Source organism: Kogia breviceps, chromosome 5, assembly GCF_026419965.1.
Source record: "Kogia breviceps isolate mKogBre1 chromosome 5, mKogBre1 haplotype 1, whole genome shotgun sequence".
NCBI lineage: Eukaryota > Metazoa > Chordata > Mammalia > Artiodactyla > Physeteridae > Kogia > Kogia breviceps.
In genome coordinates this window covers 4,776,305-4,800,514 of record NC_081314.1, presented here as the reverse complement: position 1 = coordinate 4,800,514, position 24,210 = coordinate 4,776,305, and the positions used below count along the sequence as shown (strand labels likewise).

General features: G+C 35.4%; 1 protein-coding gene across 4 annotated transcripts in view; it reads left to right on the top strand.

The window, feature by feature from the left end:
- Nucleotides 1-23,522, top strand: part of TSC22D2 (TSC22 domain family member 2) — a 57,919-nt gene extending 34,397 nt beyond the window's left edge. For 2 of the 4 annotated variants that reach the window (XM_059064199.2, XM_059064198.2), the window contains 2 exons: nt 14,697-14,748; nt 15,994-23,522. In XM_059064199.2, coding sequence (XP_058920182.1) covers nt 14,697-14,748; nt 15,994-16,254 — 313 coding nt within the window. In that variant the 3' untranslated portion in view covers nt 16,255-23,522. Of the gene's footprint in view, nt 1-10,537; nt 10,619-14,696; nt 14,749-15,993 lie in introns of those variants that run through there. The other 2 variants (XM_067033591.1, XM_067033589.1) reach the window with 1 other exon arrangement.
- The last annotated feature ends 688 nt before the right edge of the window (nt 23,523-24,210 follow it).

Below are 24,210 nucleotides of genomic sequence, written 5' to 3'. Positions count from 1 at the left end.
CCAGTGTAAAAAGAGTGAAGTACATCTGAATTTCTTCAGAATCCTGGATCTAGTTCACTTAGAACTTTTACTTGTTCATGACACTTGCTTAAAGCCATGACAGTTTGAGTTGTCTTCTTTCTCTGACTTGACCAAACCAGCAAGTCTTTGGCCTCCTCTTTCCACTTTCAGGATAGCTGTTGGTTTCTTTTACTTTTTCCCTTTAGATTCAGTTCTGTCTGTCTATAGAGAATGATATTGGGGAATACCCCATAGCTGGATATTTATTAAGTGTGATTATACAATTAAGCCTTCACTAGATTTACAAAAAGATTTTCCCCTGAATCCATGATTCTGATGTAAAAAGACGTTTGTCAAGATTTTTATCCAAAAGATCATTGAGTTTTTAAAGTCTGCTTTATTTTCCACAAAGTCTCCTATGACTTTGTCATCACCATGTTCCATACATGGAACTGCTAAGTTTTCAGTGGCATAATTTTGTCAGAAGTAACCTGAAAATCCATAGAGCTCTGACTTGTCTTTTCCTCAAACTTAGACAGTTTCTCTACTTACTTCAGTTGCCTATATTATATTAAAAAATGTTATACTTTCTTCCTTCTCAGTGAGAAACAATCAATCAGATGCTTTCATCACAAAAAGGTTTATTGGCTTTTTATTTAAGCTGAGTTTGTCAGGGAGAGAAAAGAAACAAATTCTCAGGAGGTCTTTCCATTTTCACTATGTTCCAGTGATACCCTTAATTAGTTTCTAATAGTTTAAGTAGCCGGTTAATTTCTGAACTTTTTCCTGGCACAGTAAGCTCAACTTGACATAAGTTCATGTTGAATTTACAAAATATAATTAGATAATATATTAAATACTGTATGTTTTATTCCATCTTTTTCTTCAATTAAATGTTCAGTATCAATTATATGCAGAGTGTTGCAATAAGTAGACCCTTGAGATGGACACAATTCCTGCCTTTAAGGTTTAATTCAAGGGAGAAGAACATTCAGTGAAAACAACAAAAGCAGAATTATTTATGGAGGAGTCAGAGGGATGGGGCCTATTGGCAAGAAAGGAAGAGAGCAAAGATTATGTTGGTAAAGCATCCCATTTCATTTCATTCTTATCGCTAGAATCTAAATTGATTTAACAAATTTCAAGTCACGATGTAAGTCTAGAAATCATCATAAAATTTTTACATAAATTGATGCCTACAAACTATTGTAAAGTTCTGCCATTAACCATGTCTATCTTACAGAATTGTTATTGCCTAGAATAATTCAAGGATGTGGATCTAGATTGAAATGAGAAAAAGTAGGGAATTCTTTGGTGGTCCAGTAGTTAGGACTTGGTGCTTTCACTGCGGGGCCCGGGTTCAATCCCTGGATCCCTCAAGCCAAGCAGCCAAAAAAAAAAGAAAGAAAGAAGTGAGAAAAAGTAGTTAGCTGTTAAAAACTTTTTGCCACTGAAAATATACGTATCTGAGTACAGTTCTCCTTGAGTAAAAAAACCTTATAACCCTTTAGATTTTATAATACTGCTACTTTATACTTTTCTTTATTGTCTTATACCAGAATCCCTTTTTGAGTTAGGTGATTCTAAAGCAGTGATTCTCAACTAGAGTAAATGTGGTTTAGAAGCAAAACAACACTTTATCCCACTCCTTTGAATTGTTTTTAGTAATATTTATTGTTGTAACGTCATGTAACACTAAAGAAAGGCATGAGATAGTTTTAGCTAAACAGTGTTTTGGAAGTTTTTATGTTGAATTAAACCAATTCAGTTATATCTCAGTGGGCTTTGGAAAAATTTCCCCCAGTAATTTAAGATTATTTATATTCTGAACAATGAAATTTTGAGATTCTATCGAGGATCAATAAGAATTTTACTAATGTTCAATCCACAGAATGCTGTGCTTAATAAATATTGATGTAAGTTTAAATCTCAAGTCAAACCATTTTTATTAGCGTATATTTTGTGACTGCATTGAATCTTTAACATTTGATTGAGTACAAAGAAATCAAGTAAATTTAAAGCATAACTAGGATTATTTCTTTATTTGGGTGAGACATAAATACAAAGGTTATTTCTTAATATTGATCATAATTTTTATTTGTACGTCACTGCTTCATTTGTAATCCAAGATACACTGGGATGGTAGACCTTATATAGTGTCAAAATCCAAATTGATCCAAAAAATAGAAGGAACAAAAATTTTTTAAGTGTCCACTATTGTGAAAAGTCTCATATAATCCTCACAGTAGTCTTTTAAGGTAGTACAAATTTTACAGATGAGGAAACTGGTTTCAGTATGTTAACTTGGTAGGATCACCTCATTATTAAGTAGTGGAGTTGGGATTTTAAAACCAGCTTGTCTAATTCTAAAGCCTGTATTCTTAAACCACTTTATTACTCTTTGAGAATTCAGCGTTTTGTTTTGGCAGCTGCTGAGAGGTAAGCTGTCTCACCCCCCACAGTGAAGTAGAGAGCAAAAGAGAGTTAGGCCAAGTGGTAGTAAAGTGATAACCTAGACAGTTAGGCCAAGTGGTAGTAAAGTGATAACCTAGACAGTTTTAACTCTTTAGGGCATTTCTTCACAGTACTTTTCTTGTATTTGTTGAAGATCAGCAATTTAATTCTTTGCTCAAACCCAAAGCAACCTAAATTTTTAAAACATCACAAATGCAAAACATTCATTGATTTATTAAAAGTAAGATAGACCAGATTTTTTCCCTGATAGAATATTCTCTTCATCTTATTGAAGGGTAATGACCATGCTTTGGTGCTGTCCCTTAATGAAGCAACTCTCTCTTTTAAAAACTTCATGATACTTTTATTCTTCTGGGTTTATCCCTATTTTGAAACAGTTCCTTGATAACCTCCATTTTCATTTATTACTATCCTTGGACTTTGGGGACAGATTAGGAAGGGACATAAGGTGGCAAAGAAAGATTAATTATTAACCTAGGAACAAAAGCTGGGTTTTAGTCAGATAACTCTAGTGGCTAATTTTGCTTTGTCAAATACATTGTCCATAGAATTATGTTTTTTCTGTAAAGCTATTTTAAATAATATCTCTGCATCTTCAAGAAATGGATATAAATAAAGAGATTAGCTATAACATGAGCAAAAATTATCTGTGTGCTCTTCACTGGTATTTGGCATTTAATATTCAAAGGGATAGTCTCATCTTGACTCATTTGGTTAGGCCTCATCGTGGAAATGGGATTGAGAGGATTTGTCCAAGAATAGCTGCTGAGTTGAAAAAAAGTAGTACGTGGAATGCTTGAGAAAGAAGAGGCAAATGTGAGGCCATTCCGCAAAAGAAATAATTAGCTTTCCCAAGAAAGGGTAGTTTCATCCCATCCCATCTTCTGCAACTCTTTACCTGCTAGTCTCCTCCAGTGTTTTGGCCCTTATTTGTCTTCACTCTTTAACCAAACCCATCTCTCACAATTTGAGCTACCTACACATTCTGATAACTCTCAAATCTAGACGCGTCGCCAGAGATTACTCCAGAGTTCTAGATGCCTATTTCTAGCAACCTTTCCTTATTTCTCAACCTTCTTTCTTTATTTATCCACCACGATCTATATCTCAGGTGTCTCAAAATTCAAAAGTCTCAAATGTAACTTCAAATTTCTCATTTTCATCTCAGGTTTCTCTGCCACTCATTCCTGCATCCCTCAAAAAAATCTAACCATCTTCCTGTGACACGTTAACTATTTCCCCACTCCTTAGTTGCTCCGTGCTAAAAACTGCCGTCGTCCTTGGCATTTTCTCTGTTATAGATGAGTCTCTTTCATTTATCACCCCTCTGATTTCTCACAGACTCTCTGTGCTTCAGTTATAAAAACTTTCACTTTCCCTTGCTTAATCCCTGTGACCAAGCATTTGGCAGCGTCCTGCTATCCCTTATTCCCCTTTGCTTGCTTAGGTAACTTTTTAAAGACCTGTCTTGAGTGTTACTATCCTTCCTTCTCACTAACCCTGCCCCCCCCACACATACACACACATACACGAAACACCACATTTGAGTGGTTACAGTAAGTTTCATAAAAAGTCTCTAAAACTAATGATGAAAGAAAAAAAGCCCAATGAGAATAACTTACCTCCAGTCACAGCAAATCTGAGGTGAGGCCAAGTTGCAGTGTGTCTTTGCTAACTCCACATCTAGTGATCTTCCCACTGCTGGACACTATCTAACTTCATGTTCTTCCACCCAGTATTTGTTGAGTATTGGGCGTGTGGAGAGGCGACAGATTGGAACTTTTTTTTTTTTTTAACAAAAGTGTCACCTAGAAAGGTAAATGTTACTGAGATTTGGCTATTAGGAAATAAGAGGCAAAAGTTTGTTCAGGATTTATGACCTGTTACCTCCAAAGGAATTTGGATTACCTAGGTATATGGATTAGATGTTAATATTAGGCAGCAAGAACATATGGCAAGTATAGTTTCAGACTGAAAATGAAATTAGGGAATGTTTCCCCAATTTTTTGAGTTTAGTTAAAGTAATAGCATTACCCATGTTTATTAAATACCAAGAAGTGCTTGGAAAAAGTCAGTTTTACCATTAAGTGTAGGAAGTGGCTTTGATCTAGTACAGCTACCTCATGTTACAGCTAAAAAAAGGGGGGGGGGCGCCCAGAGTAGCAGTAGCAAGTGATATATTTAGGACTCAAATTCCAAGTATACAGTTTTTGAGTCCAAGTATCTGTGGCATTCTTTATTAAATGGCTGCCAGCCTCATGGCAGATTTTTGTACAGCCAGTAGAGCTTCGTCTGGTAGGAGATAGATGCAACGTTAAAACATAGCCTATGTGGTTAGTGCTGTAAGTGTAGTGTGGAGCATGACTTACTATACTACTTCTGGAAGGGTTAGGGAAGCCTTTACAAAAGAGGAAATATTTGAACTGAAATCTATAGAAGAATGGTAGGGTTTCCACAGAAGTACTTAGAGAGTGAGGAACAGTATGAACAAAGAGAGTAAAAGTAAACCATGGAGGGTCTTAAAGGAGTTTAGGCTATCCAGTTCAAAAGTTGAGCAGGCATTTGGAACTGGGGGTAGTGGGGTGGGATAATGTAAAGGTTAGCATTAGAAATGTATACAAAACTAGTTCCTGATTTTCCCCCCTTTGGCCCATTTGTATGTCATTGCTGAAGAATTCTGAGTTACTTTAGAAATGTTAGATGAATGTAGCTACATAGGTTGTTTTTATAATAGGCCCACTGCCAAGTGAAAATTTATTCAATGCTTGTTGGTCTCTAAAATGAAATGCAAATCTTAAGAGCTTTACGTTTTTGTTTTTATTTCCCTTGACATTCTTTTTGAATTTTATTTTACTTATTTTTTTATACAGCAGGTTCTTATTAGTCATCCATTTCATACACATCAGTGTATACATGTCAATCACAATCGCCCAATTCATCACACCACACCCCCCACCCCCCGCTGCTTTCCCCCCTTGGTGTCCCTTGACATTCTTTTTTATTATGTTCTTTCTCCAGTTTTGTTCATTTTCATATACTTACACCATGAACATTTCCTTAGGTGGTGAAAGTGCTGTGATTTCCTCATAGTCAAAGGGAAGGAATACTATATTGTTAACCTTTTAAAGGAGAACTGATCTTAACTACAAAATGGCTGTTAGACATAGTCCTTTCCCTGGAAGGCTTTTTCTTAATCTTTATCCTTTTCCTAACACAGCTGGAGAAATTTGAACTCATGTGTTTTTAATGTCTTCATTCATATTAAGGATTTTCATTGAATTTTTCTCTTCTATTAAACTTTTGTACTTTGTAGGACAGATAGTCCTTAAAATCAGTATTGAAAACCATAGATCTTTTACTAAAGTATACAGTACTTTAATCACGAAATTCTGATGTTTTTATTTATTTATTTTAAATTTTATTTTATGGCTGTGCTGCGTGGCATGTGAGTTCTTAATTCCCTGACCAGGAATCGAACCCTCGCCCCCGCTGCATTGGAAGGGTGGAGTCTTAACCACTGTACCATCAGGGGAGGTCCAGTAAATTCTGATGTTTTTAGAAGTTGGTTAACCATCAGCTTCTATCCCAGCAGACTAAAGGAGTGGTTTTAGAATATCTAGAATGAATATATGAAACTATCAGTACATCCACTGTTACTTTTCAGTATAACTATGTTATTTAGGTCTTTGTCAGCTATTCTGAACTAGACGTCAGTTGGCAAAATTCCTTTCTAATCCCTCTCCTTTTTTGTACTCTCAGGTACCAGTGTACATCTCAGTCTAGATAATTGTCAATCATAATACTGTTTTCCCAGTCTCCAGGAAGTAAATTAAAGTAGCCAAGACTATAGTTTCAAATTTTTAATTTGGACTTAAGCCCCTTGGTTATGTATCCTTCACTCCCCCATAATTATGCTATCATCAAATTACCTGTTGCTGCTATGTAAACAGTAAAATGAAATCTCTTTCAAGAGAGTCTGCTCTAAATGTAAGCACTCCAACATTGGGGAAAATGCCACCCTCCTCCTACCCCTTTCTCACACCGTTTTGTTTTTCACTCTGACTCAGAGGAAGGAAATAACTTTTTCGTTGTGTCAAACCTTGTCTAATGTTAGTCTAATAAGAAATAACTAACTAGTGTATAAGCTCATTTAAGTAGATATGATTCCATGTTCTTATTACATTTAAGTATTTAACTTGAGATAATAGAATATTAGACAAACTTCCTTAGTTTATTGGACTGTTTGGCCTGTAATGGTAAAATTGCTGTGCTAGTTTACTTTTGTATAAGTCTCCAGTTTTTCCAGACTAAATTTTTACATCTTCCATCTTGACTGTTTTAACAGAAAAAAAATGTTTAGTTTGGCTAGTTTTTAAGTTGTTTCCTTAGAGTGGCTCTTCAAGAAAAAAAAAAAACACAACATAATTATATCAGAATTTTACCACCAAATACTAAAATAATTCTGCCAAAATATCATAACTTCGAAGTGTAAAGAGATCTGGAAGAAGAAGGTAAAGTTAGTATTAATCTTATCTGTACCTTCTTTGGAATTCATTTTTAATGCAACATTGTGTAAGGTTATGTAGCCTATTGTATCTTAGATATTTTTTGGAGAGACTTTTACTGTGTACTTACTAGCATCACTTTGAACAGAAATAACTATACTGGGAGTTATAAACATTATTTACACCATATTTTTAAGTGGTTTTAATTTACCTGTCTGCCATTTGTTCATGTCTTGAGTTTACACTGTACAGGGAAATAACTCCTTCATGAGTCATTTTCATTTTGGAATGTGTTTTTCAGTATTCTTCAAAGTGTAGAGAAAGTAGTCTTCTATCCCTGTTCCCCTTCGGCCTGCCTTCCAGATAAGCACTTAACTAAACAGATAAGCACTTTCTTAGTGTGTGTGTGTGTGTGTGTGTGTGTGTGTGTGTGTGTGTGTCCTTCTAGTCTCTTTATTGTATATACAAGCAAATATAATGTATATTATCTCCTTCTTCATACAAATGATAATATACACACATCTGTACCTTTACCTTTAAGGATCTTCAAGATACATTGTTTCCATCTCAGTACACAGAAAAGCATCCTTGTGGGTTTTTTTTTAATAAACAGCTAGTATTAAATTGAATGGATGACTATACTGTGATTTATTTAACCCCTTCCCCATTGCTAATCAAAAGCCTGCTGTTACAAAGTGTTGTAATGAGTAGTTTTGTAAATACATTATTTCCTATGTATGCAAAAGTATCTATAGGATAAATTCCCACTTGTAGGATTGCTAGTTCAAAGAGTGAACGGTGTGTTGTGTGTAAAATTTATTAGATATAACCAAATTGCTCTCTATAAGGGTTATACCATTATACCACTTTGCACCAGCACTGTAAGAGAAGGCCCATTTTCCCACAGCCTCAATAACTGTGTATTAAATTTTAGTATGTTTGCCAGTCTGTTTAGGGAAATAATATCACATTATAGTTTTAATCTCTATTTTTATTATGAATGAGATGTTGAGTATTTTTTCATGTCTTGTGAATGTTCGTGTGAATTCTACCCATGTTTCCATTTGGGCTTCTTGTCTTACAGATTCCTAGAAGTACTTTATATTTTAGGGAAATTATTAAAGAAGCTTTTTTTTAAAAAAATATTTTGAGGTATATAGTTAGAAAGTCCTCTCCTACTCCTCTCCAAAATAGTAAAGAAATTCTTCCTAAGTAGGCTTTTTAAAGGTCATTAATACAGATGATATGGTTGACTCTGGACAAAGGGGGTCTGAGGTAGGAGAGGGACTTTGTATTGATGGTACACTTTTTTGTGTATACTCTCTGGATTTATTCTTTACCATGTATATTTTTTAAAACTTTTATTTTGAGTAATTATAGATTAATAAGTTGCAAAACAAAAAAAAGTGCAGGGAGGTCTCATGTACCCCTTTACCCAGTTCTTCCCCAGTGATAACATCTTGCATGGCTATAGTATAATACCTGAAGCCAGGAAATTGACATTGGTATAATCCGCAGCATGTGTCCTTTTTTCCTCTTTTTAAATATTCTTTTCTGGTCAGGATTTTGACCTGAAATTAATTAGATGAATGTGAAAATATGCTGAGGGCATTGGTGAGCAAAGTTTTTATCGATGATAAAAACAAATATCAATCTTCATAGAAGTATTTAGCTCAGTTTTCAGTAGTTCCTTGGTAATAGCTTTTTTCACAGTAAGATTTGTTACTTGAGAAAATAATAACATTTAGTTTTGTGAGTAGCCATTTTCCCTGCTTGTTTAGCATGAATAATAGCTTTTATCATCCACAAAAATCACTGATTTTGTGTTACGGATAATAAAAATCTCCATGGGGCCTTTTTGTGCATTTTTTAAATCATGAAATTAAACAGGTTGTTTTTACATTGGTAGAACTTATGGTTAATAATTAGAATATGTACAATTTTGAGTTCTTAGCTTAATTTACTGTTAACTTTGTCTAATAGTTTTATTCTTAACCACAGAGGTTTGCATTTGGCCAGAGATTGTCTACATGAATTTAATCTATTTAGGCTCTTTTTTGGAAGGAGGATTGTTATTTGCTCTTAAATTGTGTTAAAGTGTAAATGTTTTTTAAATTTGTCTTACAGAAGGGTGATGGAATTTTTTTTTTCTTTTTAACCTTTATAGGCTTGCTGAGCTGTAGATTCATTAGATTTATTTTTTTGCAATCAGTGACTTAACAGTTTCTTTCTAAAAAGCAAAACATACATTTCTTAGAGAAGAGGCAAAATGTTGCCCAGATGAGAATTAAAGCATTTTTAGCACTACTGATGTTATAGAGCTTATTGCAGTGGGGCAAGGGGGTTAAGGTTGTAGATGATTTACTGGAAAACAGTACCTGATTCCTGAGGACTGGCCTCCAAGAAAGACTGTAGCTCCAACTTGCAAGTTTAAGAAGAATTGATTTTACCTGGTTTGGGTAAGGGGGCTTTAACATAAGTATTGATATATGAGATTTGCCAGCTCAAATAAGTTCTCATCACAAAACATTTTATTTTGTAATTTGGGGGATTCCTGTAGTGGATTTTTAATTGTGTTGTGATTCAACAGAGAAAGTTAGGAGGGTCTTGGAGTAAGGCAAGGTAAATTTTTTAATAATATTCTGCATATAGATCCATATAATCTTAAGATATCTTCATCTTTCTAACAAACCAAAAGAACGTTTTAGTCCTTAGCAAATAGGTGAACTATACTGGCTGTCTAAAGATCACTGAGCAAGTCCTTTTTCTAAGAAGTGACCTCCCTTGTTTTCAGAGCTGAACCTCTTCTAGGAATATGCTAGATAAGATAAATGGCATATTATGAACATAGTTTAATCTTTGGATCCACGGTTACAGTTTGACAACTAACATTTGGTGCTTGGTTAAAGCACTTTTCACAATGTACACAACGCTGGATTTCTTTTAGGTCATTATAGATAGTTGCTTTCTTCCTTTCACAATCTGACTGTTACGATAGGAAAAGTATATGTTTTGACATTAATTAGGTTAGGTTTTAATCCTCTCCCTAGGGTTGTGTCTGAATAAGTTACTTGGCTTCAGTTTCCTCACCTGTCAAGTGAGAGTGTTGCTCAGGCTTGTAGTAAGGACTCACTCAAGCAGTGTGCGCTGCCATGAGGTGGGCAGTCATTTGTGTTCTTTTTCTCTACCCTGTTGCTTTGTTAATAAGCACTTGTGGGACTTCCCTGGCGGTCCAGTGGTTAAGACTCAGCGCTTCCACGGCAGGGGGGCACAGGTTGGATCCCTGGTCAGGGAACTAAGATCCCACATGCTGTGTGGTTGTGGCCAATAAATAAATAATTTTTTTTAATAAGCATGTGTATTCAGGAGAAAGGAGAAGAAAGACAATGTAGCCAAAATGTAGTAAAGAAGAAATTTGCACTATTTCTATCTTAAACAGTAGCCATGATCATCTCTGTCCACGTTAATAAAGAAAAAAGTTGATTTCTCATAAAAAATTTTTCTTAAATGTGAGATCAAGTTAGCCTAACTGTGCCCTCACTGGTTTTAATTTTTAGAGAGGCAAGACGGGATGATTTGCAGAGTCACTGAGCTGAGAGCATGGATGAAACAGTTAGCCTATTAAGAAGGATGCACATGTAAGAACTTGTGATGCCGGAGCAGAGGTTCCTATCTGGCCTCTTGTCTTCTCAGTGAGATTGCAAGTAATCTATTGTGATAAGAGTAAGCAGGCCTGGGAAGCAAAGCTGTGGTGGGGAGCCAGTTGGGATGAACTAAAAGATGAACAGCATGGAAATCCAGTCTAGCTTGGTGTACCATTGACACTGTTAAGTTTTACTCTTCTTATGAAGGTGATTGTAATTTACTTTATTTAATCACTAAATTCAACCTCATTTGGTTCTTTTGGGAGCCGCGGTTCCAGTAAATGAAAATTCATTATATAAAAAGTCATTTAGTCGTTCTTTTCTCCCCATAGTTCTGTATTTCTGTCCGTTCCCTCCATAGCCACAGTTTTCTATTCATCTAGTAAATGCTAATCCAGTTACGATTTTATTCTAAAAGAGAGACCCATAGTAACAGAAAGTTTCTTTCTTTTTAAAAATTATCCCTTTTTATATAGCACTCTGTAGTTTAACAGAATAGTTACAAAGTCTTAGGAAGCCTTCCCTTAAGGAACTTAAGTTCGTAAACTGGTTAATCATCTAGTTAATAGTGTGGTGAATCGAATAAGAAAGAAAGCAAGGCCTAATACTGTAACATTAGGTCAGGGAAACAAATGAAAGGAAATTATTCATTCTGCTTCGGCTGATCATTCTCATTTTAAAAAGCTTAAAGCCCAAACCACTATGTTGACTTTGAACACAATGGAAAACTTGTTTCCCTCATTGAAACAATATTCTTAAACCATGTTCTGGGATCTTGAAATAGAATACACTCTTATTTGTTTATATTTAAAACTGCCATGTTGGTATCTTTATTAAAAATCAGGCTATTTAAGGCAGTGGCTCTCAAACTTCAGTTTCTTTCAAACCACCTGGAGGAGTTACTAAAATCGATTTCTTGGGTCCCACCTCAAAAGTATCTAATTCAGTAGGTCTGAGTGGACCCGAATATTTACATTTCTAACAGGTACCCACATGATGCTGATGGCTCCTAGTCCAGGGACCACACGTGGAGAGCTACCGATTTATTCAAACTCAAAAACATGTAATGGCTTCCTAACATGAACCAGTAATCGTTTCTAATCCAATTACTATCATATTGACTCTTTCAGTATGCATTTGAGCTCCTATGTGCCAAGCACTGTTCACTTCCTCACAGAGGTGAAGAAGATAATCCACCTCCCTCAAGGAGCTCAGTCCAATCGAGTTAACAGTGGTAGTATTATTTAAACTCACTTAATCTTCACAGGAGTTTTGTGGATTGGGGTATATAATCCTTATTTTAGGTAAAAACAAAAAACAAACAAACAAACAAAAACGAGGTCTAGAGAGGTTCAATAATTTCCTGGAATTCACAGTGAGTGTATGGAGGAGCCAGAATGTCCTGGTTACGCACTATGAAAAGTTTGTGATGATTTTCGTGGGCCACCAAAGGGATGGCATATCTGGTTCTAGCTTAGGAAAGCAGAAGGTGTGGCAGAAGAGGTGGCACTGAGCATCTTACGGAACAAGTTCAAGGTAGCCAGGTGACTTGGGACTGTGAGCACTTCCAGCTGAGGGAGCAGTTTCTGCAAAGCCAGGGAAACTTGAGAGAACATATGTTCCACAGCCTGCAGATAGCTCTGTGAGCCCGTCACACAATATGCCAGCTCGGGTACGAGAGGAGAGGAGACCGTAGAAGGCTGAGGTCAAGGTCGTAAAGGGTTTTGTATACAAGGCTAAGACATTTTTTAAGTAGAGTTAGGTTTTTTTTATTACTACTCTTCTAACTTTCATCTCTAAGCCAGTGGTTCTCAAAGTATGATTTGTCTGGCAACAGAATTGGCATCACCTGGAAACTTGTTAGAAATGCAAGTTCCTGGGCCCGACCCCAGACCTACTGAATCTGAAAGGCGGAGCCCAGCAATCTGTGTTTTAATAAAACACCTAGATGACTCTGGTACATGCTAAAGTTTGAGAAACCTCTGCAGTAGGTTGTAGGATTCTTGATAACAGCCTTCAGAGTGGCCACAGGTGACTATAGTGATAGTAGTTGTATCTGTGACTGATTTGATTCTGTTAAAGTACAGTGTTTAACAAAATTGGAATAGTAATACCGTTTAAGGGACACCTATCTTCAACATAATCCATTTATACTTTGCAAACCTGTTCCTCCTTAGCAGTAAAAGAGATCTGAGTCAGGACTAGAGGTTATTATATCAGCAAAGAATAGGACGCTAATTATTGTTCCTTAGCTGAGGGAATGGTTTGGAAACTGGCAAGGTTTTGTTTTAATTATCAGAAAGGAAGAAGAAGAAATAAACCTTTTTTTTAAGGTTTTTGAGGTTTATTTGGGTTTTTTGTTTTGTTTGCTCATTAATATGTAAAACTGGTGTTAAAGTTAGCATTTAAGATATTCTATTTAAAACTGATGTGTTAAAAGAATTGAATGTATTTAAGTCATGAAATGACTAAAACTATTTCATTTTTTCCTTGACATAGAAGTAAAAAATAAAGTATAATCTAGGATTCTCAGGCAAATTCTAATCTAAATGCCTGTCACTATCATTTTTGCCAAATTATGACCAGTGTTTGGTGAATTTTATCAATATGGTATCTGAACTGAACTTTAAAGTTTATATAGTTCTGTAGTTCATAGTTCCATGGAGCCATACTTTGCCCTCTACAAGCATTTAAAGCCTAACATATATAAGTATTTATTAATGATCTATATATCCTTTCCAGTTATTAGGTATGCAGAAGCCCCTTTTCATCTTGGCAACAAGAAGTGAAGTAGTATGCTGTAATTAATGTGGTTAATGCTCAGATAAACAAGCTGAGTGTTTTCCACGCATTGACTCAGGATTTAAAAGTTCATAGTCCACTGAGGCATTGACACCAGGCCCTTCATTTTACAGATGAGGAAACTGAGGTCCAGGGAGGTTAAATAGTTGATTACTGGTGGTCATATAGGTAGTGAGTAGCAGAACCAGGGTTACAACCAGATCTACTTGGATCATAATAAAAAAGGCACCACTATATCAGACGGGATATTTCTGAGGCTCAGTCTGATAGAACATTGAGGGTCCACATCATCTAAAGCAAAATAGTCTTCAGATATATTAGCACCTAGATTTAGCACTACATACTAAATGAAGAGTATGTAGTCGAAGTTTTGTATAAAGATGGTTTAAAGACCTCTTTTTGTATTGATACAGTAGATTAACATATCCGATTTATATTTACAAGAAAATCTAATAACTATTCTTTAAAGTTTACAAAAACACCAAGAAAAGGATATAGATCCTCGCTACATACATGGGAAAATATAAACTGCCAAAGAGAACAATTATTCAGCCTCCCGTGTCATTATCACAGAAATGCTAAGGTGATATTTAAACTTGGGATGTACTTACCAGCTAGACTATTTCCAATTATTTCTAGGAAAAATTGGTCTAAACCACATACCTTAGTAGGTGGTTTTTGCCAACTAGTAAACTACAGTCAAAGCATACAGGTCTGCCAGAATGTTGAGTTCCTTGTTAACCAACCCTGCAAGTACTGCTTGCCCAAAAGCCCTCTGAATCATTTTTACAAGCCAGTTTTTAAAATTTAAAAACCAGACATTAAAATATAAAATCTATAGTAGAAAAATCATCATCTGAATTTAATGCAATAAGTAATCACTGGAATTTCTACATGAAAGGCAATTAGAATATATAGTTGGTAAATGAAGAGATGTGGAGAGGGTACTTGTTCATTCGAAATGTATCTTAAGTTCACTGAACTGAGAACTCCTGAAAAGAATTGGGAGTTCCTTTTTAAAGTAGCATGTATATGTCATTGGCAAATTAGAAATATTGAAGCTACAAAGATTTTTACAAGCCATCTGTTTATTGAGATCATTTTCAAAACGAGAGCTCTGAGTATGAAATTGTGAGAATAGACGACTAATCTATTTTAAATTACTGTTTTTGGTTTTAAGTGAAACACAATTGTTTTTAATTATTTTAAGAGTTGGAAGGGAGCTTACATTTTTTAGAATAATTTAATGAAATATTCTAATTTTTTCCAGTGCATCTGGGGGAGGTGGTGTAGCCATTGACAACAAAATAGAACAAGCAATGGTAAGTAAAAATTTATAGTCCTCTCATTTCAGAGATTGTTGGGTTTTATCAATTCTAAAAAACAAATACCTAATTTCTTAAACCAAGATGACCAAAGTGTATTTTTTGATAAGGAGATTTGGTTGAAAATGCTAGAATGTTGAGAATTTTTTAGTCTAGAAATACCAGTGGAATAGATATTTCCCCTACTTTAACATGTTACATTTCATGCCATTTTGGGGAATATACATAATCAACATGCATTTGATCCTCTAAATATCTCAGCATCAAAAATAGTTTAGAGACAAAAGACTATTAAAATGAAAACTTCAGTTGGAAATCTTTCCCATCCTTTGGTTATTTACAGTGACTGTTTTACTCAGCTTTAATTAATAGACTTGTTTCTGTTGATTCTGATTTCTGCTATCACTATCAATTTTTTGGTTTTCTTAAAAATATTCTAGTCGGGGCTTCCCTGGTGGTGCAGTGGTTGAGAGTCCGCCTGCCGACGCAGGGGACGCGGGCTCGTGCCCCGGTCCGGGAAGATCCCACGTGCCGCGGAGCGGCTGGGCCCGTGAGCCGTGGCCTCTGGGCCTGCGCGTCCGGAGCCTGTGCTCCGCAACGGGAGAGGCCACAACAGGGAGAGGCCCGCGTATCACACACAAAAAAAATTCTACTCGTATTATTTAAAATATTTTGATTCAAGTTATTAAAACCATAGATAGATTATAAATAAAGGCCATTGGTCTCAAACTATATTTTTTTTAATCCTGAGGTTTTAAAGTTGGAAATTGCAGGTTACTTCATCTCTTAAAGCAGTACTACTATAACTAGTTTATTATCAGACAGTTTAATATCCTTTGTTCTCTTCGTCTGACATCTAAATATATGATTTTAAACTTTTTTTTAAATTCTAAGCTTATATTAATTGACAGTTTAAGGAGCTGGTATTTTTTGAAATCACTCCAAACTTTGAAAATAAAATCCCGTGGGCTTGCCGCCCTAGTTGGGAACTAGATTTTTTCCACCCCATCTTCCTTAGTGTCAGTCAAGAAACAGTAGAAACATTAAAAGCAAGAGTAGGAAAGCTATATAAATGTAGTTTAAATAAACTGTATTTATATTTATAGTATAAATATAAACTATATAAAACTATATAAATATAAAACTGCCTAATGTTTATAAGGTATCAGGTAGGCTAGAACCAAATAGGCAACTCCTTTCCCTTTCACTCTTTTTGACATTCCTAATTTTTGTTCTTCACAGGATCTGGTGAAAAGCCATTTGATGTATGCAGTAAGAGAAGAAGTGGAAGTTCTAAAGGAACAAATAAAAGAATTAGTTGAAAGAAACTCTTTACTTGAACGAGAAAATGCACTGTTAAAATCTCTTTCAAACAATGATCAGTTGTCCCAACTCCCAGCCCAACAGGCCAATGCTGGTAGCACTTCTCAACAGCAAGCAGTGATAGCACAGCCTCCGCAGCCAACGCAGCCTCCGCAGCAGCCGAATGTGTCCTCAGCATAAAGCTTTCTTGCCTCATTAAGAAAAAAACTGAAAGCAATCTACCCTTGTGTGCCACTGGTGTTCCTTCCACTTTATACGAAAGCAAGTAGCCATGCTTCAGTTGTGTGTTTGGCCTTTTCAGTATTAGACAATCATTCTACAAGAGCTTTTCCTCTCTTTAAGATGTCATGCAGTGCTGTTGATGTCCAGTGTATGTCATCAGTACACAAGGAGAATAATAGATGGGGTGTATTCAAGAGAGCAAAGTTAGCATTTTAACCTGGTGCACACGAGTGGGGTCTTTGAAGAGCTTTGGTGGCTCTCCCATGTTTCCTATTATCCATGGATTTACCCTGAGCCTTCCTATCGCATTATAAATAACAGTTCATCTAAAGAGCCACTTTTCTTTCAATATCAGTAACATTTGCCTACATAAGTTTTCATTTATTTGTGTTTTATTTATTACAGGGCTGCTATTTTCATAATGTACATGAACAATGTCACAGAACTTTTTTAATTTTTTTGAATAATTATAAGTATCAGTAAAGGAATTGAAAGACAGGATTGCATTTAATAGACGAAACGTTTAGGCAATAATTGAACAAAAGAATCCTGGCATATTTCTAACACTAATGGCAATTTACCTTCGGTATTTATTTTCAGTAGTCAAGACCCAGCTTGAATGTAAATTTTGTATAGTGTAAGTATGAAGAACATAGTGCAACTGTACAGGTAGTCACCAGTTATTGTGATATAATAAATAATTGGGCTATTTTGATGAAGAAAACTTTGTTCATTTGTTTCTACTTTCTAATAGAGAAATTGCCACGATTCCTCTGCTTTTTGACATTTCGTATGACTTTTTTTTCGGGTGGGAATAAAAAGCTGTGAAATTGTTCAACCTACTTTGTAACCAAAGAAGCAAAGCTGTGTAATGGAGTTGTTTTTGTTTTTTTGTTTTTATAATGCACATTCTTTATGTATTTTTATTTAGTGTTCTCTCGGTCACAATTTTCTTTGCTGTCTAGCATGATCTGCATGACCTATAATCTTTGAACCACTTTCGTACCTCATGTTTTTATCCAGCACTCTTATTGTAATATGTACTAGTCTGTGAACAATGTCAAATAAAAAAGAACGAACAGGTAGTATGGTGGAGCTGAGCTAGTGTACTATACACTAGTTGTAAAAAAAAAAAAAAAAAAAAAAAAATGAAGTGAGCCATCTTTTTGTTCATTTAAAATGGTGTTTTGAATTTCGTATGCAGAAAACGTTTTGTTACATTGCAGATTTTAATGTATTTAATAAATGCAACATGCAGATTAAGTGCAGTGTATACTGAGTATTTAAATTAAAATGTACATTTCATAAATACAGTTTCAAGAGAAAGCATCATTTTGTGTATACTAACACATTAAGTATATGTCAGAAATTGATGTATAAATATATATTTTAACACATTTTCTGAAATTAAACTGCAGTTTTGTTGAAATATTTGGCTCTATATGTGTTCAAAATTTAATTTGATTAGATTTGTATTTTCAGAGTTCCAAATATTCCTTCAATGAAAACCTATGTTATTAATGACTTAATGATGGTTCTTAAATTTTCAAAGTAAAATAATTTAAAGAATGCAAGAATGGTGAGCAATATTTGTACTCAATATTCATATTATGTCAATGACATTTAAGTAGGAAATCCTTGTCTACCAGAACTTTTACTTGAATTCAGAAAGGTGCCTGTAGAAATTAACATGCTCTGTATCCATAGCCAACTAGCTAATCAGGAGTTAATAAGAATCAATAGTTAGGCCTTTGCATTAAAAGAAGATAAGTGTTCTTTATCTGTCTAAAATTAAAACTTAAGTCACAAACTAAATGCATAAAATCAGAGTGTACATGGGATTTCCAATTATTTTATATTCTAGTTATGCTGCAGGATATATTCACTAAAAACACAATTTTAATGTTAATAGAAATAACTAAAGGAACTAAGTACTTAGGCTTGAAGCAACCTAAAGATATGAAGTAAGATTTTTTAATAGAGCCATCCCAGGTGAGCTAGAAAGTGAAACTTCCACGTTGGAATGTTAACCAAAAGTCTCACCGGGTGCACCCCTCACGTGCGAACAGTGTGATATTTAATACAGGTGGAAAAAAAGTATTAGAAAAGGTTGGGCTTTATGTGAAAATATAAATTTTGGTGTTGAGGGTAGAAAAACACATTATAAATGCTAAAGTAATAGTCACAAAGGAAATGATTAATAATGCTTTAAATGGTAATTAAAAGCAATTATTACTACTACATTAAAAAAATCACGATAGAAGAGAGAGCATGAATAGTTCACAGAAGAAATAAACGGCAGTTTCTAAAGGTTCACCCTCTAGTAACCTAAGAAATGCAAGTTAATATTTAACAGATTATTTGTCCTTTAAATAGCAGGACCTAATGTAGAAAGGCAAACTTCCTGTGAACTTCTAGAAAGTAAGATGGCAAAATGTATCGAGCCTTAAATAATAAACTTTTCAACTTAATGACATGAGAAGATACTCAACTACTGGTGCCATGTTCAAAAAATGCAAAACTATAGTAGTGCCTGTCCACTGCTTTCCCAACTCTCCCCCCCCCTTCTCTTGTATGACCCATCCCCCCCGTACAACCCCAGAAATAGCTGTGAAAGGAAACCTGTACATCCAAACTTACTCTCATGAGGCATGCCCCCAATCCAAAGTCAGAGACAAACTTAAGGGTGGGAAAGCTATGTGCTTTTCAGCATCAGATACACTGTATATTTGAAAACAACATCAAGCATTCCTCCAAATTATTAGTTTAGGATCTCAAGTAAATTTCAGTTTTTCCTCAGATATTTAGGGTCTCTAGTTAGCTGGAGTATTAATTTATTGAGATGCCAATTTGGGAGCACAGTCTTGTATGAATGCCATCTGTAATTTTCTCGAAATGCTCATAGATCAAGGTGCCACATACGTGTTCTGTTGGTTTACTTCAACCAACCACAAAATCATAGGTAGAAAATGTTTCTGATATGGCAATGTCTTCAGTACAAACCTAATTTTCCCCAAAGAAAAATCATTTCAAGTAGCTACAATGTGATTTTATAGTTTGATATATACCTCCCTCCCCCCAAGAAATAGAGGGATTGTGAGATATTAAATATATGGTTACTCTAACTCGTAATTTTTCGTTCAAAAATATTAGCTGGATATTTCCAATGTTCTGAGCTAAGCATAAATAAGTATAAAAACAGGAATAAGCGCTTTACCATCAAGCCCTCAGCGATGGGTAATTAAAACTGCCATTATTCACAAAGAATTGTCTCAGGTCAGAGATTAGGGTATTTCTCCAAATTCCAAACCATAGTCACTTCTGGACGTTTAAAAAAACGGGAAGTGGGGAGGGTGGGCGCAGTATCCTTCCAATTAGAGTAACCAAAATACCTGTTCATGAGAATTCATCCTTGTAGAACCAGAAATATCACCTGATTTTCTGGAAACAAATTTTTAAGATGATCTGAAGTCACATTTTAAAGGAAGCTTTATAGCTCAGTGGCAGGCACTTAGTGACATGACTCAATGCTCTTCAATAATCCTTTAAAAGGACAATGCCCAGCCCTCAAGTTTCAGAGTTTAAGGATATAGACAAACTAATAGATATGATGCAATAATAAAGACTTGTTATACACAGTCAAGGATGGCTTTGTTAGGGAAGGTTTCTTCAAGGAGGTGACACCTGAGTCTTGAAGGTCACAAAAGTAAAACAGTGCTCAAAGGCTTAAAGGAGAGCATAAGCAAAGCTCCTTGAGAAAACACAGAACTGTTCCACAGGAGGCACGCAGGCAACGACTGCCTCACCTGAGTAGTTTGGCATCAATTCGGAAAACAGGAATGATTTATTGAATGATTTTAAGCAATGGGATTGTAATCAGAATTGCATTTCAGAAAAATTAATCGTTCCAGTGGCACATGAGAGGTAGTTGGAGAGCTAAAACTAGAAACAAATAATTTAGGAGAGACAATAATAATCCAGAACAGAAATGATGGATAGGCAAAATTATATAGGCAATCTTGGTTCATGAAGGAAGTTTGTCTTGAGTTCTGTACCATTTTTCTCTCCACAGTGAACAGTCCATTCCCAGCATCAGGTGCCTGTTATTTCTTGCTCCAAGGAAAGATCATAGAGCTCCAAGTCTTAGAAAGTTTTAAGACTTTTCCTTCCAACAGCCATATATCTCTATGAGACGAAAGACTTTGTTTCTTGTTAAAGGAATTTCAAGAATTTAGCAAAGGGGTAGGGCGGAGTAGAGAAGCCTTAGCTGTCCCTTTATGCCTCTGTGTAAATCCAGCCCTAAAGGTAAACCAAATTTAGTCTTTTTATACTGGACTAGGATTAGAATGGCCCAGAAGCATGAATTCAAAGTCTGCCACTTAGAGCTAGCCCTTCCTCCCAAGAAAGGATAAAAGGGGTTCTAGACCCACTGCAGATATTGACAGCCCGTCAGAACAGGTTTTGCTAGGCTTTAACCTTTCATTCTTTGACACAATTCAGAAGGTTTCTTTCTGTCCTATAAGCCCCCTGCGTAAGCAAAACTGGACCATTTCTCCCGCCTCCTCCTGCCTAGTAATCCATGTTTTTATTTTCTAGCAATACTAATAGTGTATTATTTAGTGATGTGTATTTGCATCCAATTTTTCCCTTTTTGACATTCCAGTATGCATTCCTGTTTCATTTTTCTCTACAGTTCACAGAATTTTTAATAGTAAAATCTGTTCTTTAAATGCAAGTATTCCTTTCGTCAGTAGAGAGATTACTGTAAAGTGTAGTTTAATGATTTCCTTAGTGGTCTACAATTAGGTTGACATGCTGTGTTCACAAATAAAAATGCTAAGTGAGGCACTATACAAAGTAAGTTAAAGGTCAGAGACATCCTTTTTCTTTAAGAGAATCATCAAAAATAAAAGTAAGACTGTCTTTCAGGATTGGTAATTGTAAGGAGCTGGTATTTTGCACTGGCACGATTTACTTAGTCATAGAATTTGTTCAACATACTTGGGTGGTGAGTTAGCTTTATTTTTCCTTCTCCTCACCAGGGGAACTGATAGTTTTAAGCAGTTTGGGGAATTTTCCCATAATCTGATGTCTTGTGTTGAGCTGTAAAACAGAGCAGTGAAGTTTATGGGCTAAGGCATTCCCCATGAAAGCCAAAGCTACCCCTTTGAAAGAAGGAAGGAAAAGGTGTGCTAACTCAGATCATAAAAATAACTGAATTTTAAAATACGGCAAATGTCACACTTGTACTTTCCTATAAAAAAAGTTGAGTTTACCTTCCTTATTTCCTTCTTTTGCATGTCTGAGATATTTCTGTATAACAACTGTAAAGTATGCTTGCCCACTGCAATCCAAAATGTTTTCCAGATCACATTTCTGTCATTTAACAGGCAAGCAACATATCTATACATAAGGAAGTCCACGAACAGCAAGGGAACATTTTTCTCACACTTGGACATGAAATATCAGGTCAGTGTCTAAATCTAGCGTTCCTACTTTTAAAAATGAAAAAAAAAAAATATATATATATATATAATTTAATCAGATGGCAGATGGACAGAAAAAAATGTGTATAATTTTCTGATGCCCCTGAAGTAAAGGTTTTGTTTTTGAGAAGCTTGAGTTTTTTATTTTATAGAAACATTGTTGAAATGCAATTCAATTCTATTTCAGTTTAGGTGCTGCACCCAGTACTGGATGTTTGGGGATAGAGAGATGAATGAGACATGATTTGTGCACTCCAGGAGCTCATGGTCCAATGTAAAAGTAGAAGCTAGTGTCACATTGTTTTTTTCAAAGTATATGTCACAGTTTGTGGACCTCAGATCATTTGTTGAATGAAAGGTTCTTATAAATGAACAGTAATATTGCCATGCCACGTGATACCATTTGACATTGCCAGGAAAAAACTTTAAATCACCAAAAAGCTTTAATATCAAATACTTCTAGAAAGAGGGGAGCTGGTAAAAAGGATTCCATCTCTATATTTAGCCTGTGAGATGTTCCTTAAAAAAAAAGAAGTAATCTGAAAGAGAAGTTTACACATCTCTTAATACTCTGTAGATAACAGAACTGATTTAATTGAATAGAATTTGTGTGTTATGAATTACATCATCGACTGTCTCATAAAGAATACATTCATTATCTTGGCTGATAAAATCAGCTACCGTTCAATGAACCAAATTAAGAATAACTCAGGTACCTGATGCCAAAATTAAATCTGATAAAGCTGAGAATCCAGAAACAAACACAAATATATATTGAGTAAATGATGAAAATGACATTTCAAACCAATAAGGGAAGAATGGGTTATTCAACAAATAGTATTAAGACCACATAACCATTTGGGAAAAACAATTTTAGATCTCTAGCAAAAATTAAATTCCAGCCAGACTAGCAGTGAGCCTTATGCTTTTTGGTCACATACTCCTTTTAGAAATATCCTTGTGAAAACGCACGTGAGCAAAAAGTTTTACAAATAAGTTATGAAGAGATGCCCAACTTTAGCAAAATAAGGGAAATGCACATTAAAACACAAGAGACTATCTCAGATGCAATTGGCAAGTATTTAAAATAAATATGAATCAAGAATGTGGGGAAACAGGAATCCTACATTGCTGGTGAGCATATAAATTAGCATGGCCACTTTTTAAGGCAGCTGAGTGGTATCCATTACAATTTTAAATTCACATGCCCTGTGACCCAATAATTCCAATTTTTAATGAAACACACTTTACACATTTTTGTTCACAAGGTGGCTTGTATAATGATGACTGTTGTACCTTTGGTTGTAATAATATAAAATTGAAAAAACCAAAATATGCATCAAGGGGACGGAGCATGGTACATGTTATAAAACACTAGGCATCAGTGAAAAAGGACAAGTCCTACATGCACTGACATGAGATGATCTCTAAGATACAATGTTAAATTTTTTTAAAGTTTAGGGGAAAATGGAAGGACAATACATGAAATCCACAAGATACCATTGATGTTAAAAAACATACCACATCCATTCACATACACAAATACTGTATAGTGTACATCTTAAGTACCTAATTGTGTATTATAAAAATGTACAGAGAAGCTCTGGAAGGGTACTAACCAAACTGTTCACAGTAGTTTGGTGGAGTGCATTAGCTTTACCTGCAATGTCTGATGTTTTTGAGTATGCATTCATGTATTGTTTGTGTAATGACAAATTAATAAATTAGAAATAAAATCAAATAGAAGGTGTTTTCTTCTTGTCGCTGCTAAAGTCTCCCGTGGTACTCTGGATTTTATCATCTGCAGGCTTCTCTCCTCCCCACGATTGCTTTTCCCCCTCTCTCCCATTCCTTCTACTTGGCTCTCTCTTCTGGCTTCATCACATCAGTTGCTCACCACATGTCACATGCAATCTGGTTGGGGTCCCCACTGTGACCCCAACCGTTCTTGTCATGGTCACCAATGGTCACTTTTCTACTACAGTCATTCCATTCAATACGTTTCATTCTTATCTTATTGAACTGTTTGACCTAATTTCAGTGTCTTATCACTTGTTTAGTCTAGTAGATAGTTTTCTACCTCTTCGTTTTCCTCCTTTGTATTTTTTTAGGGGTTTCTTTTGTATATATATACATATATATATATGTATATATATATACGTATATATATATATGTATATATATATATATGGCTGAATTTATTTTAACCCAATCTTTGTTTTGTTTTTTTTGGTTTTTTTTTTGGCTGGGGAGGCGGGGCCCGCTCTGCACAGCTTGCAGGATCTTAGTTCCCCGACCAGGGATCGAACAGGGGCCCCCTGCAGTGGAAGCATGGACTCCTAACCACTGGACCACCGGGGAAGTCCCCAATCCATCTTTTTTTTTTTTTTGCCGTACGCGGGCCTCTCACTGTTGTGGCCTCTCCGGT